This window comes from Macaca mulatta, chromosome 2 (assembly GCF_049350105.2).
Source record: "Macaca mulatta isolate MMU2019108-1 chromosome 2, T2T-MMU8v2.0, whole genome shotgun sequence".
Classification (NCBI taxonomy): Eukaryota; Metazoa; Chordata; class Mammalia; order Primates; family Cercopithecidae; genus Macaca; species Macaca mulatta.
Genome location: NC_133407.1, coordinates 33,745,079 through 33,770,141, shown reverse-complemented (window position 1 = coordinate 33,770,141; position 25,063 = coordinate 33,745,079). Strand labels below are relative to the sequence as shown.

Genomic DNA, 25,063 nt, shown 5'->3' with positions numbered 1-25,063 from the left:
GAGAGAAGAGTTATGGTTGCATCGATTCTTGCTCTGAAAAAAGCATTGCCACCATCAAATAAAGACTAGTAAATAAAAGAAAATTAATAAAGTAATTCATGCCAGATGTTGTCTAAAGAATTGTGCTTCCTTGTGAGTTTTCTCTTCCAAAGTGATTTCAGGTTGTTTTGCTCTAAGAACAGATGTTGTTAAAATGCTTAACACTTAAAGAAGCCATTCCAAATGACATTTGCCTTGAACTATAATCCTTCTTGTCCTTTGGTAGAAAGGACTGGCTTTGGTAGAAAACATTTTTTGGAAGACAAAATGATCTTTACCGGAAAATCATATGATATGTATATTAGAAAGCTCAAGAAACTTTACTAAAACAGTGTTCATAAGATATGTTTAGGTAATATAAAATAAATATTCTGAAATAATTTTCTCTTTCCTAGTGATAAGTTAGAAAAATAAATGTAAACAAATTCCCACTTACCAAAAGAAGAAAAAAACTGTAAAATGCTTAGAATAAATTTAACAAGAAAGACGCAAAACCTAAAGAAAGCAAGTCTTAAGATCTTATTGAAGAACACAGCAAAACTTAAACAGATGATAAATATAACACCAATCTATATGGAAAAGCTATTAGATATAATGGAAGTAAGTCCTTCCAACATTCTAGAAAGCATATTTCATTGGAACAACTTTAGACTTAACATTTTAAAATACCAATTCAGAGATGACACAACTGCCTTCCTCTGTTATGAACACTTGGAATCAGATTTTTCCTTTGGGATAGCTAAACATATGGTAAGAGAAATCTCTTTTGGTAAAACTGTTTACAGATATTTGTAAATAATCCCAACCCCAGTGAGCTGAAATCATTTGCACAATTTTTTTGTCATGGTTGTCGTAATTTAAAAGTAAATAAACCAACCTCTGTGTAATGAACATGATACTTGCAAATTTATTTCGTTCAGAACAAAAATACAGTAACATTAATATTTTCATCTTTTAAAAAATTTTAAAAGCAATACATTGGACATAAAAAATTTCCTAATAGGAAGGATTGTTGAACAATAAACTGGTTACTAACAAAGATAATAATCTTTCCATAACACCCTATCTCTCCCCCTTCTTTCATCTTTAAAGAAAATTCTCATTATTGTCATCCTCCATAGATAGCTCTCAACCCAGTCCCTTCTAACTTTTACTGCCACCACTCCATGGAGCTAACTCCTTTGACTTTCATGTTCAGTCCAGTTGACATTTTTTTGCTCTCACCTTTTTTGAGTTTGATCATGTGTTCTTTGAAACTTTTCCCTTAACTTCTGTCACACCAAGTTACCATGGTCTTCCTGGTACCTCTCTAGGCTCCTCTCATTAACCTTTGAAGGCTCCCCTTATTCTATTTGCCTTTTAAATTCTGTGTGCCCCAGGACTCCATCCTCTGACCTTATCTCTCTGACTTTACCCCCTCTTCCTGAATGGCACCCCTATGAATTCACATACCACTTCAAAATGACTCCTAAATACATGCTCTCCTGTCCCAACCACTCAACTGAACACCGGAGCCATGTATTAAAAGGCTGAGTAACATAGCAAGACTCTATGCCAAAAACCAAAACAAAGCCCAAGAATTAGCCAGGCATGGTAGCACACACCTGTAATGCCAACTACTTGGGAGGCTGAGGCAGGAGGATCACTTGATCCCAGAAGTTCAAGACTGCAGTTAGCTATAATTGTGTCACTGCACTCCAGTCTGGGTGATAGAGTGAGACTCTGTCTAAAAAAATAAATAAAATTCCCATTGGACATCCTATTGAATAGAAATGGATTCTCAAAACCATCATATTTACCCTAAATCATGCTTCCAGTCTCATTTTCTTTTCATAAAGGAATAGTATCACCCTTTACTACCATTGAGACCCATGCCAGAAACCTGAGAATCATCCTAGACCCTTCCACTACCTCACTTCTCAAAACCCCTCAGCTACAACCCACAATAGACTCTGTCTACTTTCTGTACCCCTCCCTCTTCCATTCTCATTACTTGCCTTCAGGCCCATTTTGCATCCTGCCTAAATTCTTGGCTCTCCTAGCTGTAGCCAGGTCTTCCTCTAATCCATTCTCCACCGTTTTTAGAGAGAGATTTAAAATGTCAGGCTCATGTTACCGCTTTGTCTGAAATTCTGAATATCTTTCAGAATAAAGTTTAAGGTCTTCTTAATATGCAAAATCCCTCAAAATGTTGGAATTGCATGCCTCTGGAGCCTCATTTTCTGTGACTACTTCCATTGCTTTATGTTCAGGCACATCAAAGCAAGTGATTCATCAAATGTTTGTCTTACATCTCCACAGTCATGCAAATTTTTCCCTTAGCTGGTCCATTTTTTTCCCTCCAAGGAGAGGTACAATCTCCCTTCTCTTAAAAATCCTACTTTTAGCATCACTGTTTCAGGAAGAGTACCCAAACTTACTGGCTGTGTTGGGTCTCATGCTTGTCCTCCAGATTCCTCTACTCTGTAGGTAATTGTTAGTGTATTTCTCTCTCTCATTCCTTAGAGACTAGACTGTATACTTCTTTAATGGGCACATCCTGTTTATTCATATCTCTGGAGCATCATAGGCTACCTAGGACCCATCAAGCCATCCATTTATCTACCCAGGAAAGATTCTCAAGAGAGATGAACTAATGTGTTTAATTAGCTGGTTTTCCATATGAAATTTTCATGCACTGTACAAAGAAGTAGAGAGATTCTATTGTCCTGAAAAGCAAGGTATAAATTGGAAGATCTGTCTAGAAGTCTACTCTCCATTCTTCATCCTGACATGAATTCTGAGACAGAGGATGATTTGGGGAGATTATTTCATGTGTAGTTACCTCAAACACACACAAGCACAGTGAGAGATATCCTGTTTTAAGAACTTTCAAAATAAAAAAAAAGTCTTGGATGAGTAGATGGTTGGACACATACAGGACCTTGCCATTAGAGAATCAGAAAACCTGATTCTGTTTCCTATGCAGGATCTTGCAAAGTACCAAAGTGAGGTTTGTGACTTAGGTGAATAGGGCTCAAGCCTCAGTGAATGGTTACCCAGATAAATCACCTGCTCAAATACTGCTGGTTAGACAAGGAATCACACTGGTGGATTCTAAAAGAACGACAAAAAAGTTATCACCCCCAGAAAGATATCAAAGAGTGAAAGAGCTTACTTGATTTGAGATCAAGAATAACTATGGAGGGTTAAGAGAAGTTTAGGGCATTTAAAGGGGAAGGGCATTAGCTAGAGATCAAATCTTCTTTGGCTTTGTTGTAATGGCTGCCTTTTATTGAGCATTCACATTTTGTGCAAGGCACTGTGCTGAGTGGTAAATAAATACAGTCTTTAATTCTTACAACAACACAGTGAGATGCCTGTTATTAACCCCATTTACTGATCAAAAACAGTTTCTCAAGGCATTCACATCCAAATTGCTCAGTTAAGAGGATTAGATGGGAATTGAACCTAATTGTATCTGACTCTAAAGACTCAAGTCCCAGTCACTATGCCTGCTGCTCTGAGGCCCTTGTGTGGGACAGGATTCCCAAACTCTTACCATCCATGCAGATTGGAGTTCTAAAAAATGTGGCTCTCCAAACTTGATGCATAAGGCTGGGGCCACATCAAACCTCCAAAAGTGGGACTTGATTGTCCCACTTTTTTCCTCATGTTGAGTTAGTTACAGAGCCCTTGGCAACCACAACTGCTTTAGTGTTAAGCAAGGATAGAAGTGTTTAGAAGTGTTTAGAGGTTAATGATTTTTTGAAAATTGTGCTTAGCACCTTATCAGAAGAGACTGCACTTGGGAGTTTAGGTTTAATGGTTGGGGCACTGCCAAGGACATCCTGACTTTGGATTAGATAAGGCAGGGCAGGTAGAAGAGGTACAGGGTCTTCCCACACTTAAAAGGAATCCTTGTCACTTCTTTTTATTTGTGTGGGGGAAATGTATGAAAACTCACAATGAACAAATATCAAGGTGGAAAGAAACAAGGAGATCAAATGCTCAGCTTCTTTAAAAGTTAGATATCAGCTAAGTCTGAGAAAACAAAAATCAAGAGGCCATTAAATGGTGAGCTAATGCAAGAAAAAACCCCAACACATCTGAGATGTCAATCTTGACAGTACTAGTCCTTAACCTTAACTTCTAATACTTCTCCGTGCATTCTACACTCCAACCATATCAAGCCATTTGTGGTTCCCAAAACTCACCTTGATATCTCTGAGTAACTTGGTTCTGTCCTCCTTCTGAATGCCTGCCTTTACCGTGGTTACCCGGAAAACACCTGCTCATTCAGCAAAACCGAATACACGCATCTCGTTTAACTCCATCCTTTACCACATCATTCTACTTTGAGTATAATTCTCTTTTAACATTCAGCACATCACGTGGCAATTGTTTGTTTGTATGAGCCTCCTTTATGAGACTGGGTATACGTGAGGCTGGAGTCTATACCTGATTCATTCTTGTATCCTAGAATAGGGCCCAACACACAAGCAGCACTTAGTAAATGTTTGTTAAATGAATAAAAGGAATGGTTAATGGACCACCAAACTTAGCTTATACAGAATGATGAAAGTTGTTGACTACTACAGGTTACATATTGTTATATTACTATCATGGCCTTTCCTGGAATGGTGACCTGCATTCTTTGAGCCCTAAAATACCCCCATTAAATTGGGTATATTGATACAATATAGTAGTAATAACAAACACATACAGCTTATGACTGCAGGCAATTTTCTAAGCACCTACATATATTAAATGCTTTAATTTTCACAACAATCCAATGAGGTAGCTACTATTACCATCCTTATTATTACAGCAAAAAACTGAAGTACAAAGTGGTTACATAAATTTCCCAAGGTCACAGAGCTAGTAAGGTACAAAGTTAGGAATCAATCCTAGGCAGTCTGGCTCCAGACTGTGTACCATTTACCACTATGCTATGCTTTGTAAAGACAAAAAGAGAAATTCTACTCTGGACTCCCAATTGCATTGAACATCCCAAACTTTCTTGATATTGTACAAGCCACTAGTGATTCATTCACCAAGAAAGCATAAGTATTCAAAAAAGAATTACAGCTTCAATTGAAATTTGTACTTTTGTGTCTGATTTTCCATTCTTTTTTCTATTTATTTTTTTTTTCAGATATTGATTAAATTAGAATAGGACGTTAAGGTAAACCAAAAGGGGAATGAAGGAAGGTACAGAAGAATACACTATTCCTTTCAAAGTTCTTTCTTCCTTTTCATTGGGCCGTGGACTGTATTCTTTTGTGTCATAGTCACATACTTGGCTGGATTAGCCCACATGTGATTTATACAGAATGCCAGTTAATAAGTCTTCAGAATATTGTCAACAGAAATCACATCTTTCCCCAAATGTATATCCTAAGATAAACTTCAAATCCTGAAATTAGAAAGCACTCATGTTATTCTACTCCAGTGGCTGGTCCTTGTGTGCTATAAAACAATATGAAACTTATGGCAGGGGATTTATAGAACCAGTAAAGAATAATACTCTCTTGTATATCTGATTGTGTTAGTCTCTGTGGCTTTCTTTTGGACTCAACAACGTTGTGACCCCATTCATCCACGTCCTGAACATAAAAAATTGTAAACATATTTGAAATAGCATTTTCACTGTATTGACAATGGTATTTCAAGAAAGCCAAGCACAGAAAGAAAAACCATGTTTGCCAGCCAGAAAACTGGAAGACATAGACTAGAGAGAAGTGGTACATTCTGACTAACTGACAATACCAAGAGGCTGAATGATTTATGGCCTTGACCAATCTTGCCAAAGCAAGATTAAAGGGTACTCATTCACAGACGTGCTCTGCACAGCCATGTGGATGCAATTTGGATTCTAGAACAAAAGAAATAGCAAGACTTTTGGATTTCAACCCACTCACATCTCCATATTTTATATAAACAGATGAGATAATCACATGATATATGTTTTTCTTGGCATTTCCATCTTTTAAAAATTTCAATTTGTGGTACCAGCAAGCTTTTATTGATTCAAGGATATGAGTGCGAAATAGTTATTTTCATCAAGTTATTTATACCATGACATTTTAAAGTTTTTATGCTTTTTGAAGAAGCAACTTCACAAGTAATAATTAACATGCTTAAAAACAGTGTCATGACAGTATTAGGCAGGTCATCTAGGCAGAAAATTAGGACAGAAATTTAGAACCTGAACTCAACACTTGATTTAACAGACATATACAGAACTCTCCACCCCCAAACAACAGAATATTCATTCTTCTCATCGCCACATGGTATATATCATAAAATTGACCACACAATCACACATAAAACAATCTTCAGTAAATTAAAAAAAAATCATATCAACCACACTCTTGGACCACACTGAAATAAAAATAAAAATCAATGCTAAGAAAATCACCCAAAATCATACAATTACATGGAAATTAAACAACCTGCTCCTGAAAATTTTGGGTAAAATTTGAAATTAAGGTAATAATGAAATTAAGGTAAATAATGAAATTAAGGCAGACACCAAGAAATTCTTTGAAACTAGTAAGAACAAAGATACAACATACCAGGATCTCTGGGACGCAGATAAGACAGTGTTAAGAGGGAAGTTTATAGCAATAAATGTCCAATCAAAAAATTAGATCTCAAATTAACACAACCTGTCTTCACAACCAGAGGAACTAGAGAACTAACCCCAAAGCTAGCAGAAGACAAGAAATAACCAAAATCAGAGCTGAACTGAAGGAAATTGAGATATAGAAAACCATACAGAAGAACAACAAATCAAGGAATTTGTTCTTTGCCAAAATAAGATAGACTAGTTAGCTAGACTAATACCAAAAAAAAGGAGAGAAGATCCAAATAAACACAATGAGAAATGAAAAAGGAGGCATTACCACTGACCCCACAGAAATACAAAAAAAAAAAAAAAAAAAAAAAAAAGGCCCTCAGAGATTATTATGAACACTTCTATGTACAAAAACTAAAAGATCCAGAAGAAATAGATAAATTCCTGGACACAAACAACCTCCCAAGAATGAACCACAAAGAAACTAAATTCCTGAAAAGACCAATAACAAGCTCCAACACTGACTCAATAATAAAAAGCCTACCAATGAAAAAACATCCAGGACCAGATAAATTTAAAGCCAAATTCTATCAGATGTATAAAGAAGAGCTGATACCATTCCTACTAAAACTATTCCTAAAAATTGAGGTGGAGGGACTTCTCCCTAACTCATTCTATGAGGCCAGCATCATCCTGATACCAAAACCTGGCAGAGGCACAACGAAAAAAGAAAACTTCAGGCTGATATTCTTGCTGAACATAAATGTAAAAATCATCAACAAAATACTAGCAAAGCGAATCCAGTAGCACATCAAAAAGCTAATTCACCATAATCAAGTAGGCCTTATCTCTGGGATGCAAGGTTGGTTCAACATATACAAATCAATAAATGTGATTCATCATGTAAATAGAACTAAAAACAAAAACTACCTGATTATCTCAATAAATGGAGAAAAGGCTTTTGATACAATTCAATATCCCTTCGTGTTAAAAACCCTCAACAAACCAGGGATTGAGGGAATGTACATCAAAATAGTAACAGCCATCTATGACCCACAGCTAACATCATACTGAAAGGGCAAAAGCTGGAAGCCTTCCCCTTGAAAACCAGAACAATATAGGGATGCCTTCTAGCACCATTCCCATTCAACATAGTACTGGAAGTCCTGACCAGAGCAACCAGTCAAGAGAAGGAAATATAAGGCATCCAAATATGAAGAGAGGAAGTCAAACTATCCTTGTTTGCAAATGACAAGATTTTATATCTAAAAAACCCAATAGTCTCTACCCAAAAGCTACTTGATCTGATAAACAACTTTAGCAAAGTTCCAGGATACAAAATTGAAATACAAAAATCAGTAGCATTCCTATACACCAACAACATACAAGCCGAGAGCCAAATCAGGAATGCAATCCCATTCACAATTGCCACAAAAATGTACAAATAAAAATACCAAGGAATATAGCTAACTAGGAAGGTGAAAGATCTCTAAAATGAGCATTACAAAACACTGCTCAAAGAAAACAGAGATGACATAAATGGGAAAACATTCCGTGCTCATGGACAGGAAGAATCAATGCTGTTAAAATGACCATGCTGCCCAAAGCAGTTTACAGACTGAATGCTATTCCCATGAAACTACCAATGACATTCTTCATAGAAATAGAAAAAAACTATTTTAAAATTATATAGAACCAAAGAAGAATGTGAATAGCCAAGACGATCCTAAGCAAAAAGAACAAAGCTTGAAGCATCACCTTATGTGACTTCAAACTATATTATAAGGCTACAGTAACCAAAACAGCATAGTACTAGCATAAAAACAGACTCTAGACCAATGGAACAGAATAAAAAGCCCAGAAATAGAGCCACACACCTACAACCATCTGATCTTTGACAAAACCAACAAAAACAAGCAATGAGGAAAAGACTCCCTATTCAATAAATGGTACTGGGAGAACTGGCTAGCCATATGCAGAAGATTGAAACCAGGCCCCTTCCTTATACCATATACAAAAATCAACTCAAGATGGATTAAAGACTTAAATGTAAAATCTAGAAGCATAAAATCCCTGGAGGATAACCTAGGAAACACCATTCTGGACATAGGACTTGGCAAGGATTTCATGAGAAAGATGACAAAAGCGATTGCAACACAAACAAAAATTGACAGACCCAATTAAGCTAAAGAGCTTCTGCACAGCAAAAGAAATTATGAACAGAGTAAACAGACAACATATAGAATGGGAGAAAACATTTGCAAACTACATATCCAACAAATGTCTGATATCTAGAATCTTAAGGAACTTAAGCAAATTTACAAGCCAAAAACAAACAACCACATTAAAAAGTGTGCAAAGGATATGAACAATTTTCAAAAGAAGACATACACATGGCCAGAAGGCATATGAAAATATGCTCAATCCCACTCCATACAACCCTCCTCTTTCTGATGTCTCCATGCCTGTAACACACCTCTCACCCTCATGGACACAGACCTCACCAGAGGGGCCTCATTCCCATTTTTTAATCCAGTGGCATCCCCCACCCCCAGGCTGTCAACGCTTTCTGTGTTGCACTACAGGTCAGAGGAGCCCTGCAGTCCTCCCATGAAACCCAGGGAGAGAAGCACAACAAACACTTATATTTTTTGTAGTATCAAACACAGTTCTGTATTATTACAAAATGCTCAAAATCACTGATCATTAGAGAAATTCAAATCAAAACCACAGTGAGATACAGTCAGAATGGCTATTATTAAAAAGTCAAGAAATAACAGATGTTAGTGAGGTTGTAGAGAAAATAGAACACTTACACACTCCTGGTGGGACCGTACATTAGTTCAGCCATTGTGGAAAGCAGTGTGGTGATACCTCAAAGAACTTGAAACAGTATCACCATTCAACCCAGCAATCCCATTATTGGGTATTTACCCAAAAGAATATAAATCATTCTACCATAAAGACACATGCATGTGTACATTAATTGCAGCACTATTCACAATAGCAAGGACATGGAATCAACCTAAATGCCCAACAACAGTAGAATGGACAAAGACAATGTAGTAAACATACATCATGGAATACTATACAGCCATAAAAAAGAACGAGATCATGTCCTTTGCAGCAACATAGATGAAGCTGGAGGCCATTATCCTAAGCAAACTACCACAAGAACAGAAAAACAAATACTACATGTTCTCACTTACAAGTGGGAAGTAAACAACAAGAACACATGGACACAAAGAGGGGAACAACAGGCACTGGGGCCTACTTGAAAGTAAAGGATGGGAAAGGATCAGAAAAAAATACTTAATTTGGTACTATGCTTATTATCTGGGTGGCAAAATAATATGTATGCCAAACCCTCATGACATGCAGTTTGCCTCTATAACAAACCTGCATGTGTACTTCTAGACCTAAAATAAAAGTTATAATTAAAAAATAGTGTCATGAGATACAAGTTTATGCAAATAGCCTCTTAAATTTTCTTAAACGTTCTGGTGATAAACACAACCACTTGCATATTGGACTGCCCGGTTAAACTAATCCACACAAGCAATGGACTCCTTTTACCCTAGTGTTAGTGGAGAACACAATTCCCAAGTGTGTCTCATTCATTCATTTATTGTTTGATTCAATATTCAAATATGTGTTGAGCTCTACTATGTGCCAGGTACTGATATTCTGGACTCCAGGAATAGAGCGTAATAAAGTCCTATCCTTTATGGAACTTGCAATATAGAAGGAGAGACAGGCAAACAGCTAAACAAATAATATTGATAGCAGGTAGATGAGGGCCAGATCACATAGGGCCGTTCTATTAAAAATGTGGTCTGGACCAGCAGCATCAGCATCATCTGGGAGTGCCCTAGAAGTGCAGAATCTCAGGCCCTGCCCTAGACCTGCTGACTCAGAATCTGCACTTTAACAAGTTCTCTACTTAACAATCTCCTCTAGGGGGTTCTTCTGCACTGTGAAGCCGGAGCAGTGCTAATGCAGAGCAGTCATTCCTAACCCTAAGTCTACATTAAGATCTCCTAGGGAGAAGTTAAATTACTGCTACCCTGGCCTCATTGCCAGAGATTCTGATTTAAGTGTCCTGGGAAGGGTTCTAGGTGGTGGAATGTTTTATAATTCCCCCAGGAGATTCTCATATTTAGCCAGTTTGAGGACTACTAAAGTAGGCTGTATTCTGGGGGTGGGGTGGGGATGGGAAACCCCACAAGGATTGAGATCAGGGGAGTGATGTGACCTGATTTACATAGCTGAGCAGCTGAGGCAAAGAGGGCTTGATTTTCTCCCTCTGTGTCTGATAGTGATAGCCTGCTTTGCAAGAGGGACCATGATGTGACGTGGCCACCACACTGAGCTGAAGTCAAACCTAATACATTTTCCTGGTTCCCAAGCAGTAAATAACTCCACCTGCATGAAAGAAACCACAAAGACGTATCAAGCCAAGATCAAAGTCAGATGCAATCATTTATCTCATTACATACCTGGGGACCTTTACTTCCCACACCTCCTTTTTCTCCTTTCACACCAGCCTCTCCTCTTGGGCCCTAAGTACATAGAATTAAAGCATTATTTTTTGCCTGAAAGAGAACATTGAATATTAAATTGAATATTACAAGTAGAAATACTAAGTAACATGGACAGAAATGGGAAAGAGAGCTCCAATCACGCCTTTCCTTCCATCCTGGCCTGTGGAGCTCATTCTCATTCATGCAGGAACATGAATGTCCAATCTGAAATTTAGGCAGTTGAGGATTTGCAGTCAAACTGACTGGGGCTTGGAAAAAATACTGAATGGTTGAGCTTTTCCATATTGCTTTCTATATTTCCCTACATTTCTTCTGTTAAAAAGAAAAATATTCCTTACAAATATAAATCTGAAACCAGAACATTTAAATAAGTTTTCTATTCAATCACCACACTAAAGACTGGTCATAAACAAGATATGGTATGTGGTAAGATGAAATCTGACTATTTCTATTTTTGGAATGTGATACTGCCTATTAGCTGTGGCTTTCATATGTTATGCAGAGAAACTTTCATGCTGTGTTTGGTTTTTGCCTCTGCTTTTAAGTTACACCATTAAGAAACAGTAAGTTTCTATAAAATGGAAGAAAGGATGCTGTAGTATTACTTCCTTAGCATGAAATAAAGCTAGTCAATCTATTGAAATGCCTCCCTACAACCCCAGTGGCAACTATTTCTCGCTTGAAGGTAAAAAATAAAAATAAAACAGTGAGCTTTCCTCAGCTGGAAAGCAACAACAAAGAAAAGTAATCAAGCTAGGAAGAGATAAAGGTCCAAGGGGAAGACTGTTCACTGCTCTGAATCTTGGCAAAATGTGAACAAACTTTCCCTTCTGATGTTTAAGGATATTTTGCTCAACTTCCATGTAACAAGCTGCCAACATATAATAGTTACTTTTTTAAACTATGTGGATTAAAACTCTGAAAAATAGCAGAACCATTGATCGTCCTGCCTATGCCAAATAGTACACTTATTCCTTAAGCTTTCAAAACTAAATTTGGAGAGGAAAAAAAAAGTTCTAACTTTTTTGTGGTCTGGCCTTTCTTTCATCTCAGTATTTGCTAGGACCTCCTTTCCCTTATCTTAACATTTTAGCTAAATTTTGCTCTCTCTGGCCCCTCATGTGACCCCTCATGCGACCCCTCATGTGATCAGTGTAAAGAGCCAAGTATGGCTTGTTCCTTGCAAAGGAAAAAGTGCTGGAGGTAGCTCCCTGGAGAAGCGAGCTGGCAAGCGCAGGCTGAGTGCTGCACTGCAGATCACCCCGCTGATGTCTCCAGCTGTCTTTCGAGCAATTCTTTCCTAAGAATAAAGCCAATTTTTCTACATCATGAGCACCAAGATATGTAACACTGAACTATTACTATGCTAAATTGACCACAATTCCCAGATCTGAGGTTCAACATTTTCCTTGGCTCAAGATCTCCCTGGAATATCCTACTTACCCTGAACCCTGTACACAGGGACCACTGCCTAGCCTGCTCATTCACTTTTCACTTCTTGACTGGGACAAAACTTAAAGCAGACCAAGTGCTGCATGAGTTCAAACTGTGTCGTTTCCTTACTTTATTACCGTGAAAACTTTAAACATCTGGAATTCTGCAAGGGGGATTTGAGGGTTTCTATCAGGTCCTCAGATTTTTCCATTCCCAGATTCTTCTTTATGTTCTCCCACCCTGATTGGTCTTGATATGTACCTGAGGGCCCTTAAGTCCCAGGGAGCCTTCAAGTCCATCTGGTCCTGGGATGCCTGCTATTCCCTGTGGTGAGAAAGTATCAATCTGTTAACACTGTTTCCTGAAAATTTTGTCTCCTTTACCTGCAAGCTTATAAATATTTTTTCAGTCACGATGTCAATGCAGGATCTTTCCAAAAAAAAAAGTGAAAAATAAATGCAAATACGAAGAAAATAAAAACTTATAATCTCATCAAGCAGAGATAACCACAGCTAGTATGCTGGTGTATTTCCTTTCCATCTTTATATGCACGCATGCACACACGCAGCCCCGACCCCTTTCCTATACAATTTGTATTATATCTAACTTAGCCATGTGACCTTAAAAACACTCAAAATTTAGTTCACATTTTCTTCAAACATCTTCGAGCATCTTACACAATTATATTAATATTTATATTCAAATCAATTAAATATCTAGGGAACAAAAGTTGAGTATTCTCTTCATATTGTTCTTGAATTCGGTCACAGACAAGAATTATAAAAAAGCATAAAGAATTCAAAAAGTTTATAATTTAGGCAACTATTAGGAGAGCCTAAGTTTATATTTCAGTTGTTATATAGTTGGATGTGATTAAATGGACTTACAGAAAACTTTTCCTAGAAATCAGAAAAAAAATTTAACACCTTCTGTCTCCAATTTCATTTCATTTATATCATGCCATTTTTCTGGGTAGGTTCTCCTTTTTGCTGAAGTCCAACCTTGAAATGTGCTGTAGTCTGAATGTGTGTATTTCTTCAAAATGCATTATGTTGAAAATTAATCCTCCATGTAATAGTATTAAGAGGTGGGGCCTTTAGGAGGTGTTTAGGTCATGAGGGCTCCATCCTCTTGAATGAGATTAGTGCCTTTATAAAGAGGCTCAAGGTAGCTGTTAGCCCCTTCCGCCATGTGTGGATGCAGCAAGAAGGCACCATTTCTGGAGTGAACAGCAAGCCCTCACGAGACACTGAACCTGCTCATGTCGTGATCTTGGACTTCCCAGCCTCTAGAACTATAAGAAATAAAATTCCGTTGTTTATAAATTACTAGTTTAAGGTATTTTGTTACAGAAGCAGAAACAGATAAAGTATGTGGGAGGGAGGCATAATGTCTGGATGGTAAGCTCTCTTTGTCTAAAAGTGTCTATTTTACACTACTCATAGTTTAGGTATAAAATTCTAAGTTAACAATTATTTTTCCACTGTACCTTCAGGATATTACTCTGTTATTTTCTGGCATGTATTATTGCTGAACAGAAGTTGCTGCAATCTAATTTGTCAGTCTTTTCATGAGTAAAGCTATCTTTTCTCTCTGGTAATTTTTAAGATGTTTTTTACCTTTAACATTCTGGAGTCTCACCATGTTGCCATTAAGAGTGGATTATTTATCCTCACTATATTTTTAATCTGAGGATGTGTGTTTTACAAAATTGTAAGTCACAACCACTCTTTCATAAATATTACAGCTTCATGAAACACATATAATGTATCACCAACATGCACAATGAGAATGGGATATGGTTTTTTATTTAACTGACTTTTTGATCAAAATACTCAGACTATCCAATTTGTACAAGAGTTTTATTGTATTATTTTGGCTTATATGGGTTTTTTTTAATAATTGTAAGATTCCAAAGTTAAATGAAAACATAAAACAAAGGTCATCTACTAAGTTATTCAAGTTTGTACTTAAAATCCAAGCAAAGTTAACTTTAACAGTAATTGTACTAAGTACATCTCTGGCCATTATTTTTTTACGGTTTTTGACCAAAGTTCCCACATCATTTTAAAATATGAACTCTTAAAATCTTAACCTAAAATTTTTCCAGCATTCTATTCCATAACCAATATCATCAAAAGGGGAAGTTTAGAGACTTTACAGAGCCTTTATTCCAGCTCCTTGATTGGATGCAATATTTGTCATTTGGAGTTAAGGGGGAAAATCGTTGTACCTGTGGGCCTGTATGTCCCCTTCTGCCATGAGCTGCCTAAAATAGAAGAAAAAGGTAGATATCTTTAATTCAGAAAGAATGCTTTTTTATATATGATTTAAATTCATAATGGACACTTTAAGGCACCAGCATACATAAAAATTCCCACAAAGTGCTTACAACATTCAATTTTCCACTGTACCATGAAAGCAAAACACTGCTAAATCTACGTTTCTACCCTAGGGCAATAGAATATTTGTCTCTTTGAAATAACTGACAATAGAAACAATAGACAATTGAAATCTACAGATACTTATGAGAACAGACTGTGGTCAATAATTTGTTCTCTATTAAACTTTTACTAGAGCTGTTCACAAGCTGCAGATTGACTTATTTGAATTTTATTTCTTTTATTTTTCCTGAAGCACTACCAAGGAAGTCAGAAATCAGGGGTAAACTAGCCAAACTGGCTCCAGAGGAAAAACTGGGATAATTGACTCCATGTACTTTATAATAAAGTTCAGACATAAAGATGGCCAAACTAATTTTATTTTTAAAAAGCCAATGTTTACCTGAGAAAAATGAATTTTCCCAAGCATTCAAAAGCTACTCCATCCAGTATATTAATATCCAATCAAAATGATGCTACATAATCAAGTGGGTTTTCCTGCCACTGTCATACGTAAGTGTAGGGTCTAGATATATTCTAGATCAATATTTCATAGACCTGGAAATCAAGAGACAATGGCATTTTGTTGTCTAACTTAGGATCATTCAGTAATGTTATAGTAAAAGTAAACCCCAGCATTTGCAAAATTCAATAAAATCAGACATTGTCTTGATTGAAATTTGAGATGTTCTCCGAGAGGCCAGTATTTCAAACTTGAAATTCTGATAATCCTATTTCAGTCAAAATCTATTTGATATGGTTTGGCTGTGTCCCCACCCAAATCTCACCTTGAATTGTAGCTCCCAGAATTCCCACATGTTGTGGGAGGGACCCAGTGGGAGATAAGTGAATCATGGGGGTGGTTTCCCTCATACTGTTCTCAGGGTAGTGAATAAGTCTCATGAGATCTGATAATTGTATAAGAGGTTTCCCCTTACACTTGGCTCTCATTCTCTCTTGCCTGCCACCATGTAAGACATGCCTTTCACCTTTACCATGATTGTGGGGCCTCCCCAGCCACGTGGAACTGTGACTCCATTTAGCCTCTTTTTATAAATTACCCAGTCTCAGCTATGTCTTTCTCAGCAGCGTGAAAATGGACCAATACACTATTGTTACATAAGAAACAGACTGTATTTCGGGGAAATGCTTAGAGATCTTTATTTTATTTTATTTTTACAAAACTGATGAATTATCTTGAGATGAAACCCTAAATCGTCTATCAGAGGGAGGAAAATAAGCTGTTTCCCTTCCTTCAGCACATGGGTTTGTCTGTTCTGATTCAATTCACTTCTCTTTTATTCAGAAAAATATCAGTAGATATTTCCATTTGACAAATAGCAATAGATATTTTCATTTGAAAAATATACTACCCACAAAACACACTAGATGGGAAATATGGGAGCATAAAGATCACACACACACACACACACACATTCCTGACCTCAGGAGGCCCTCATTCTTTGGGTTTGGGAGGAGGAGATACATATTACAAATATTTACAAGGCAAAGTATTGCAAATGCCATAAAAAAGGGGAAAAGATAGAAACACAAGTTTTAAAGAGAGCAATCACATCCAGTTGGTCAAATCAGGAAAAGCTTCCTGGGAGAAGAGATTTTTGAGATGGGTGTTTCAGAGGATGGGTAGCAGTCCTACAGGCAGAGAATGTATCAGGTCTTTCCAGAAGAGGTACAGCCTAAGCTATGAAGTAGACAGAAAAACAGGAAGCATATTTGGTAGTAGCAGTAAGGCCATCTGTGTCAAAAGTGTGAGAAGAAAGGGAAGTAGCAGGGTTACTAGGCTGAAAGGTTCCTACAACATTTAGCAGAGGCCACTAGGGTTTTTCGAGTTGGAAAAGTACATGGTCAGACCCCAGCTGCAGGTAGATACATCTGGTTGTGGTAAGAGGAACTGAATGGAACTTTATATTCCAGCAAAATAAAGAGCTTTCCGCATGTTTAAGGGAAGTGGAACAGACCTCCATGTTCAAAAATCTACCTCTGGCTTGCTGTCACAATGTTTCAAACATCATCAATAAACATTTTTTTCCCCTTGTGTCTTTAAGGTTTGATTTTAAAAGGGCTTGCTGAAAATAAATTATTGTGACACATGTTTATTGAGTTCCTGTTCCCTTCTAGGAACTGGGCTGGGTGGTGGTGAACAAAATCTGACTCCTGACCCTAGTTAGTTTATAAGCCTAATGGATGGGAAAGACTTTTATCCGCCATTCACGCAAATAATGAAAACATCTTCAGAAACGATCGCATAGCACCTTTGTTAATGGTTACTTGGGATTTAAGCTCCAAATGAAAGTCATGGGAGAGATACATTGGGTTGCTGTGAGAGACAGAAAACAAGGAAATATGGAAGATGATTTTGCAATTTTGCCTAAAAATTTCACGTGTTTTATATGAGAAAGACGATTTTCCAAAATATCTTAATGGTTTACCCAAGGACTTGCAGATGTCTGATAACACATCTAGACACCCTGACTTATCTTTAAATAGACTGTGAATGGGCACATCAGGAGAGAAAATCTCCCCAAAGGGACCTGAGAAGAAGATGGGCAAGAACAGGGTACTCAGTCCTTCGTTCCCCAAAGCCTGGCTTTCTGGTTGTTCATAGGACCCGATTTCCTGGATATAGAACCATCGGGATGGAGAATTATCAGGTAAAAAGCAGGACATTCTGAATGATAAAACATCACATTAATACTGAGTCTTAATGGCAAGCATTTACAATGATGAACAATTGTCCAACACCGCTTCAGGATCCTCTAAACTAGTGCCAAGAGGGATGAAAAGGGCAAGTCATAACTAACAGCCCTCTAGACTAACCAGGAATGAAAGATATGCATTAATTTCAGGCTACAGTTGCTTCTCATTATCCTCGGCACAAGAATCTGTTTTAATTCTCAGGTTTGGCTCAGAAAGAGACGGCCCCCACTTTCTTCCTCATCTTCCCCACAGAATTATCACATTCTAACCCAGATTCTTCCTTCTTGTCCCTCCTTCCTGCCTTTCTCCCGAATTCATTATAGTCTGCTAGCATAGCACTGGTAACAGCTTATTAACTCTACAGGTCCATCCCCTCCTACAAAGTGATTCTCAACAGGAAGCGGGGATTTAGCACCCTCCCTTTCCCCAGAAAACACTTAGCAATATCTGGAGACATTTTTCATTGTTACAGGTCAGGGGTGTTACTGGCAGCTAGTGGGCAGAGGCCAGGGATGATGTTAACATCATCATAACATGATAATACATAACATGCATCTTCTACAATGCACAAGACAGCCCCCTATAGCAGAGAATTGTTTAACCCAAATGCCAATAGTGCTGAGGCTGAGGAACCACACTCTATAACATGATTCTTAAGTTCCTTGACAGGAAACATGGTCTTCGTTAAGCTTGTAGTTGAGTTTATTTCTAGTATTTAGTAGTGTTGCTGGTGGATTGTAGGTGTTCAAATGAGTAAAGGTCAGATTTGCTGTTTATTTCCCAGAATGCCACTCCTACCACTGGCCATCCTCCAATCACTTACCAGCTTAGCAGAACTTAAGTGCACTGATAAGTCCTCCATGCTCATTGTAACATTCATTTTAGAGTTCTGCAGTGAACATTAGATTTTTCTACTTTCTCAAAGAATGACTTTACTGTTATGAGAATGATATATGCTGATTTAAAAAATATTTGAATACAAAGAATATAGAAAAAAAATTTAAATCACCCAACTCCTCCATCTAGAAATACTATGTTAATCATGATTCCTGACATCTTCTATACTCATTCAAACAGATAAAATTCTAAATAGTGTTTCATTAAAGAGACATTAAACTATTTTAAAATTAAAATATTACATCTAATTTTACTTGAATAGAAGAAAAAACAAAGAATAGAAATGTCAGGTGTTAACATATCTTACATCTCTACTGTTTCCCTTCCATTGCTCCTCAAGCACTGCCAACTTGCTTTCTTCACTTTCTATTGTCTTGTCTGTGCTTCAAACTTTAAGAGCAATAATGTTATCTTCACTTCTTTGAGACTCTAAAGAACTATTTGCCGGAATTCAAATTTTTCCTTGAATAATTCCTCTTCTAATGAGGTTTCATCTGCCCTTTGCCCATGGTTTCCTTTCTCTTGCAGCTTTATGTTCTGATTAATCATCTAATTAATAAAGATTATTAATGTTCCTGACCATTCACCATCTTTGAATAGGACCACTTGTTTATTGAAGAAATTATGGGGATGTGTGGCTGGAACAGGGCTGGTAGCTTTCACACAGATATGTTGCCTCAAACACTTTCTCATCAAACAAATGATTTCTTTTACCTTAGAGCTACATCTTCCTTCTACTATTGATGTTTAAGGGATTCATGGCACTCACATGAAGCCCCTTAAGTCATAGTTTCTCTGTGTTGTGACAGACACTGTTGCCTCTCCTCATCGTTTGCCTCCGTGGCCTTGGTTGCTAGTTGTACATAATAAAAGTGGAATATTTTCCATTTCTCATTTTGCCTCTGCTGTCGAACTGTGGTCCTATGTGTATATTCCCTGCTTCTCTCAAAATCTACCATGTCCCTGGATTTTGTTCACCAGTTTCTTCAGGACTACGGCAGTCAGTTTTGAAGAAATCTCATTCCTGCATGAGGTCACACTTGATGTTCAGCTTTCTAAATCCTTACTCATTAGGGTTGAGATTTAAAAACAGTTGGCCGGTATTTGTCATTATTTGCAGCTTGAAGCTGTGGTTATTCTTTGTTTCACCATTTTTAATTTCTTTTGTTGTTTTTGGTGAGATGCACATAAGAGGAATAGTATGAAAACATCTTTATTCTGCCATTTCAACTGGAAGTCCCACTTTTACTCCTGAATGACATGTGTGAATCTATAACCCAAGATGAGGGTCATATTTCATGGGAGTGGTGTGGTTTAAATAATACATAGCAATATTGCATTAGCCCCCGGAGACTATAAAACAGTGAAAGTACATCCTTACATGCCAGGATTTCCTGGATGATATTCTTTAAGTTGAAAATATTTTCCAGGGGTATATAAACTGTCTACACCCTTTTAGAAAGTGAAATGAATAGCAAATGCATTTCTTTATATGCATTGAAACTGCATTAGTAAAGCACTTTTCCAGCAATCAAATTCTGCATATTTTAAATGTAATCTCTTTTCATTTTCTCTGCCTTGCAAAGAACACGGGTATGCTCCAAGATAAACAAATATTTTTGGATGGAGTATAATAGCTGGTTCTACAAACTTCTGCTCAGAAAAGACGATGTGTAATAAATGCAATATACTAAAGTAGTTTCTACTTGTGCTTAATTTTAAAGCATTTCGTATTTGGGAGGGGGTGAGGGAAATTGAAAGCTGGATAACTACATAAAGAACGGAAAGAAAACCTAGCAAAATGAAACAAGAAAGCCTAATTTAGAAGTTGATGTAGGCATCTAAGTATATTTTATTAAAGTTATCTCTTCTTATTGAATATTTTCTTTTATAATCTCTGTGCTTTTCTGCACAAACGCAGAAAATTTTTAAAGTACTTAATGAAAAAAATGACAAAACAAATAAAGAACAAACCAAAACTGCACCCCCAACAAGCAAGTGACCGAATTTCAGTCTCAGATATGCCTATACCAGGACTGACTTCTTTTCTTTCTCCTGACTTTTTTTTCTTTTTTCTTCTTATTTTTATTTTACTTTAAGTTCTGGGATGCAAGTGCAGAATGTGTAGGTTACATAAGTGTATGTGTGCCATGTTTGCTGCACCTATCAACTGTTCATCTAGGTTTTATTCCCTGCAAGCATTAGCTATTTATCCTAATGCTCTCACTCCCCTGGCCCCCCTAACCCCCAACTGGCCCAGGTGCGTGTTGTTCCCCTGTGTCCATGTGTTCTCAGTGTTCAACTCCCACTTATGAATGAGAACATGCAGTGTTTGGTTTTCTGTTCCTGTGTTAGTTTCCTGAGGATGATGGCTCCAGCTTCATCCATGTCCCTGCAAAGGACATGATCTCATTCCTTTTTATGGCTGCATAGTATTACATGGTGTATATGTACCACATTTTCTTTATCCAGTCTATCATTGATGGGCATTTGGGTTGGTTCCATGTCTTTGCTATTGTAAATAGTGCTGCAATAAACATGTGTGCATGTGCTTTTATAGTAGAATGATTTATATTCCTTTTGGTATAGCCTAGTAATGGGATTGCTGGGTAAAATGGTATTTCTGGTTCTAGATCCTTGAGGAATTGTCATACTGTCTTCCACAATGGTTGAGCTAATTTACATTCCCACCAACAGTGTAAAAGCATTCCTATTTCTCCACATTCTCACCAGCATCTATTGTTTCTTGACTTTTTAATTATCTCCATTCTTTTCTTAATAGTCATATAGTTTGGCAGAAAAAGAATAGAATAATTTGGATTTAAAACGCTATCACAGGTGATCTCAACCTAGCTAGTAGGCCACACTTTGACCACTTTTCCCCTAGTTGGAGGCTTTTTTGGTTTTCTTTGCCCAGCTCTCTCTCCTGACTGGTGAACTCTTCTGTAGTCAGCACTTTCCTGCCTCAGCTTCCAGGGCTTTCCCAAGTCCTTTGCCAGCCCTAGTCCGCCAGATGCCCTAAGTTAGCTTCCCCAAGATAGTGAGCTCCAGCAGAACCATCCCACCCACTCCCCCAAGTCAGCCATTTTCACCACAAAATAAGCCACCAGTACAGTGGGTTTCCTTGTCTAGAAGGGGTCTTACTGTCCTTCTTCTGGAGCCTGGTGTCCCGGGGGGGCCTGGCCAGCCTCTTCTACCCTGTCAAAGGAACAGATAGATGTGTGATGGTAATTATGCAGCATTGACAGAGTTCATCTTTAACACCAATTTTTACTCCAGGGAGGAGAGATAGGTTTACATACCAATGAGAAAGTTACCTTTCCTTTGGAAAATGGCATGAACTCTACTGAAAATAAGTCACATTTCCATGTGAGTCATGAGGAATTGCAGGAGAAAAAAGCTATATGACATGGCTTCATCTGTTCATCATTCATCACTACCGTCTAAGTTGTATTTGGGGTACATGTCTCAGATAATTCGAACTATCCCTACTACATTGCCACGGTGTGGATAACTTAAGCATACTATGTGTCAGGTACTACTGGTTTGGATTTCTACTTTTGAATCGCTTGATCTGTTTGGCTAATCAAACGGATTATTACCTTACTGTAAATAAAGTCTCATAATACAAAGACTTGTACGATCACTACAGAGGATCACTAGACACAAAAGTATGCAATAATTTATGAGTCTCCTATGAGACTTACATTTACCACTTACTAATAATGGCAGACAATATTTACTGAAGGTTTTAATGTCATTAAATTAAATATCATTAATTCCCATCATGACCTTCTAAAGTAGGCTATTCACCCTATTTTGCAGATGAGAAAATTGGGGTTTACAGAAAGTAGCCCAAGACCCAGAGCTGGTAAGTTATGGAGCATGAGATAGGACCTAGGGCTGTCTCCACAGTTCTTTCCACTATATATCATACTTCTTCCATAGGTACAGTCAAGGGAACATTATCCAAAAAAATCCAGTGACACACATTTTTTAGATAACTATTTTTAAATACTGAAAACAGGTTTTGATGAACACATTGTGACTTAATGAGATTAATCCCAAGAACTTTTCTTGATTGTGTGGACCACATCTACCCACCAGATCTTGTTCCCTTTATCATGTACTACTAATATGTGTTTTTAGGGTATGTTACCTCCAGATACTGGAAAGGCCAACAACTCTTTTGCTAGCACAGTTGTTTCTATCAGCTAGCCCTACATTTTAAGTTAGAGTTCCAATGCTTATATTCATGAATGAAGACCTCGAGGATATGTCTTGGTGAATCAAGTCACCCCAAATTTAGAGGAGGAAGACAAGAATGTTTCTCAAATCCCATAGTACATAGGCAGGAGAAAAGATCATTTTGCTCCTAATAATAGTTTTTCTGTACCAAGTATATCCACTTTGACTACAATTTTTTTGTTAAGCATTTCATATTCTACCACTAAGAACTTGAGCCCCACAGTTGTTGCATCATCATTTTACAAGCCCACATAATTACTTCTCTTCCACGTTCTCCTTTCAAGCCTGTGGGTCCTTCTATACTATTGTCAACTCCAGGAGTCCCCTAAAAATAGAAAATAAAGAGAAAAGTTAATATATTTGAACATTTCTCCTTAAAAATATAACTTATGTATAACATTTAGCTATCTCTCGAGAAGTTGACAAGTCTAAGCCATTTGAAAGCAGAAATAGGTTAAAATTACAGATGGCTTACAAGTATTTTCTTTTCCTCCTGTGTTTGACGTTATCAGAGACAGAATGGAGACCTAAAGTGTGTGTGTGGGGAGAAAGAGCTCTCCATAGAAGGCACAGCCAAGGCAAGCCAGGGTGATGTGACCCATGTGCATGGCAACTCTTACCCTGGGTCTGGAGGAACCCCCTCTTGTTACTGCCACCCCTTCTCTTAACTTTTCCTCTTTTTTCTTGGAGGCTAGGCAAAGTTACACTTGAGAGTTGGTAAGTTGGTAGATTTTATTCTACCATACCCTTGGGAAAAGACAAACATTTGTAATAGGTTCCACCCTGATAATGTAATAAGCACTCTGAGTGACACTGAGAATTCCACCTGCCACCGGCTCCCTCTTTCTCTTCCTGGACACCTGGGCACTCCCATATGCTACCCTCATATGTTCACTCCTACTTTTCTGGTTTTCAAAAAATCCTGAAATTTGGAATTTTTCCCACTATTCATGCAAATATTTCCCAGGAACTCACTGAAAACAAAACATACATTGTGGGATATTCTCTTTAGCAGGCCAAACCAAAGTCTTTCTTGCTTGAGTCGTATGAACCACAAACAGAGCTATGTCTCCATGATGCTGAGAAAATCAACTGATCTGGTCAATTCAGTCAATGCTCCAATAAACTGAGAGAGGACAACAATTATCCAGTCCTGCTGAGCACCAGCTGTGGGGCTGCCGGGCTGATAGCAGCTCAGATTTCCTTCATCAATCAACAAGTAATTTGCGGTCACCAGCAGGAACATATCATTGTTCCAGATGCTTAGTAAGCTTTTTAAACAAGTGGTTTTGTACTTACAGTGCTTATAAGTTAATGGGGTAAAAAAGAAGGGTTTGGAATTTACTTTATAACACTGATATTACTAAAACGTAGGTGAAAAATTGCTTCTTTCCTCCACCTACCAAAGCCAAATATCATTTTCTGCATCTTCTTTTTCTCCCTTAAGTTTAAATATTTGTCTCTTAAATATATTTTCAAAAATCTGCGCCATTTGCATGCATTCTCCAAGCAGGGTATACCTCAATTACAATATCAGAAAATTGTATTTTGGTGGAAAAAGCAAGGAAGGAAAAGGGAGGTCATGTAAAGTCCAGAATTTTATTCCACTGGACATAAAAGCCCCTTATTGTAGTTCAATTCTAAACTACTTGAAGAAGTAACATAAAAAGAATTGTATACCAGCACATTTTACAGAATAGAACAACCCAAATTGCATATAGACAGTTGGTCAATGTGAGTATGAACCGATTTAGTCTTTCTACATGTATACAACTGGGCAAAAAAGCATTATCTTCCACAAATTTACAATTAAACACAGGCTTATAATAATATGTTGTCAAAATGATTTAGCTGTTTACCCCCAATATTTCTTGAGATTGAAAAAACACTCCCAGTGTGTGAAATTCCAAACAGTTCATCAAGATGGGAAATTCTGAACAGCCAAATGCGCTTCCATGTGATCATAAAGCCTATCTAAATAAGCTTAGGGTTTCAAAAATTTGTGCCATTTGCATGTTTTCCTAAGAATAAACTGATCACGTTCTATTTATTTATCTGAAATTTTTCCTGAAATAGCAACACACTGAAGCCACATGTAAATAAGCATAGAGTTGTTTTACAGTTGGAAGTCACAGAACATTTCTTTTAAAATTAAAGCTCTTTATGTTATTCAGACTCTTTTAAATATGCTACATAATCACACTATCTTTAGCAGACAATTTAGGAGAAATTCTGATCAA

At 37.4% G+C, this 25,063-nt stretch overlaps 1 protein-coding gene across 1 annotated transcript in view; it reads right to left on the bottom strand.

The window, feature by feature from the left end:
• Nucleotides 1-25,063, bottom strand: part of COL6A6 (collagen type VI alpha 6 chain) — a 161,377-nt gene that overhangs the window by 50,674 nt on the left and 85,640 nt on the right. The window contains exons 19-23 of the mRNA XM_077991442.1: nt 23,083-23,148; nt 21,720-21,773; nt 14,813-14,848; nt 12,841-12,903; nt 11,101-11,163 (exon numbers count right to left, since the gene is read on the bottom strand). Coding sequence (XP_077847568.1) covers nt 11,101-11,163; nt 12,841-12,903; nt 14,813-14,848; nt 21,720-21,773; nt 23,083-23,148 — 282 coding nt within the window. The remainder of the gene's footprint in view (nt 1-11,100; nt 11,164-12,840; nt 12,904-14,812; nt 14,849-21,719; nt 21,774-23,082; nt 23,149-25,063) is intronic.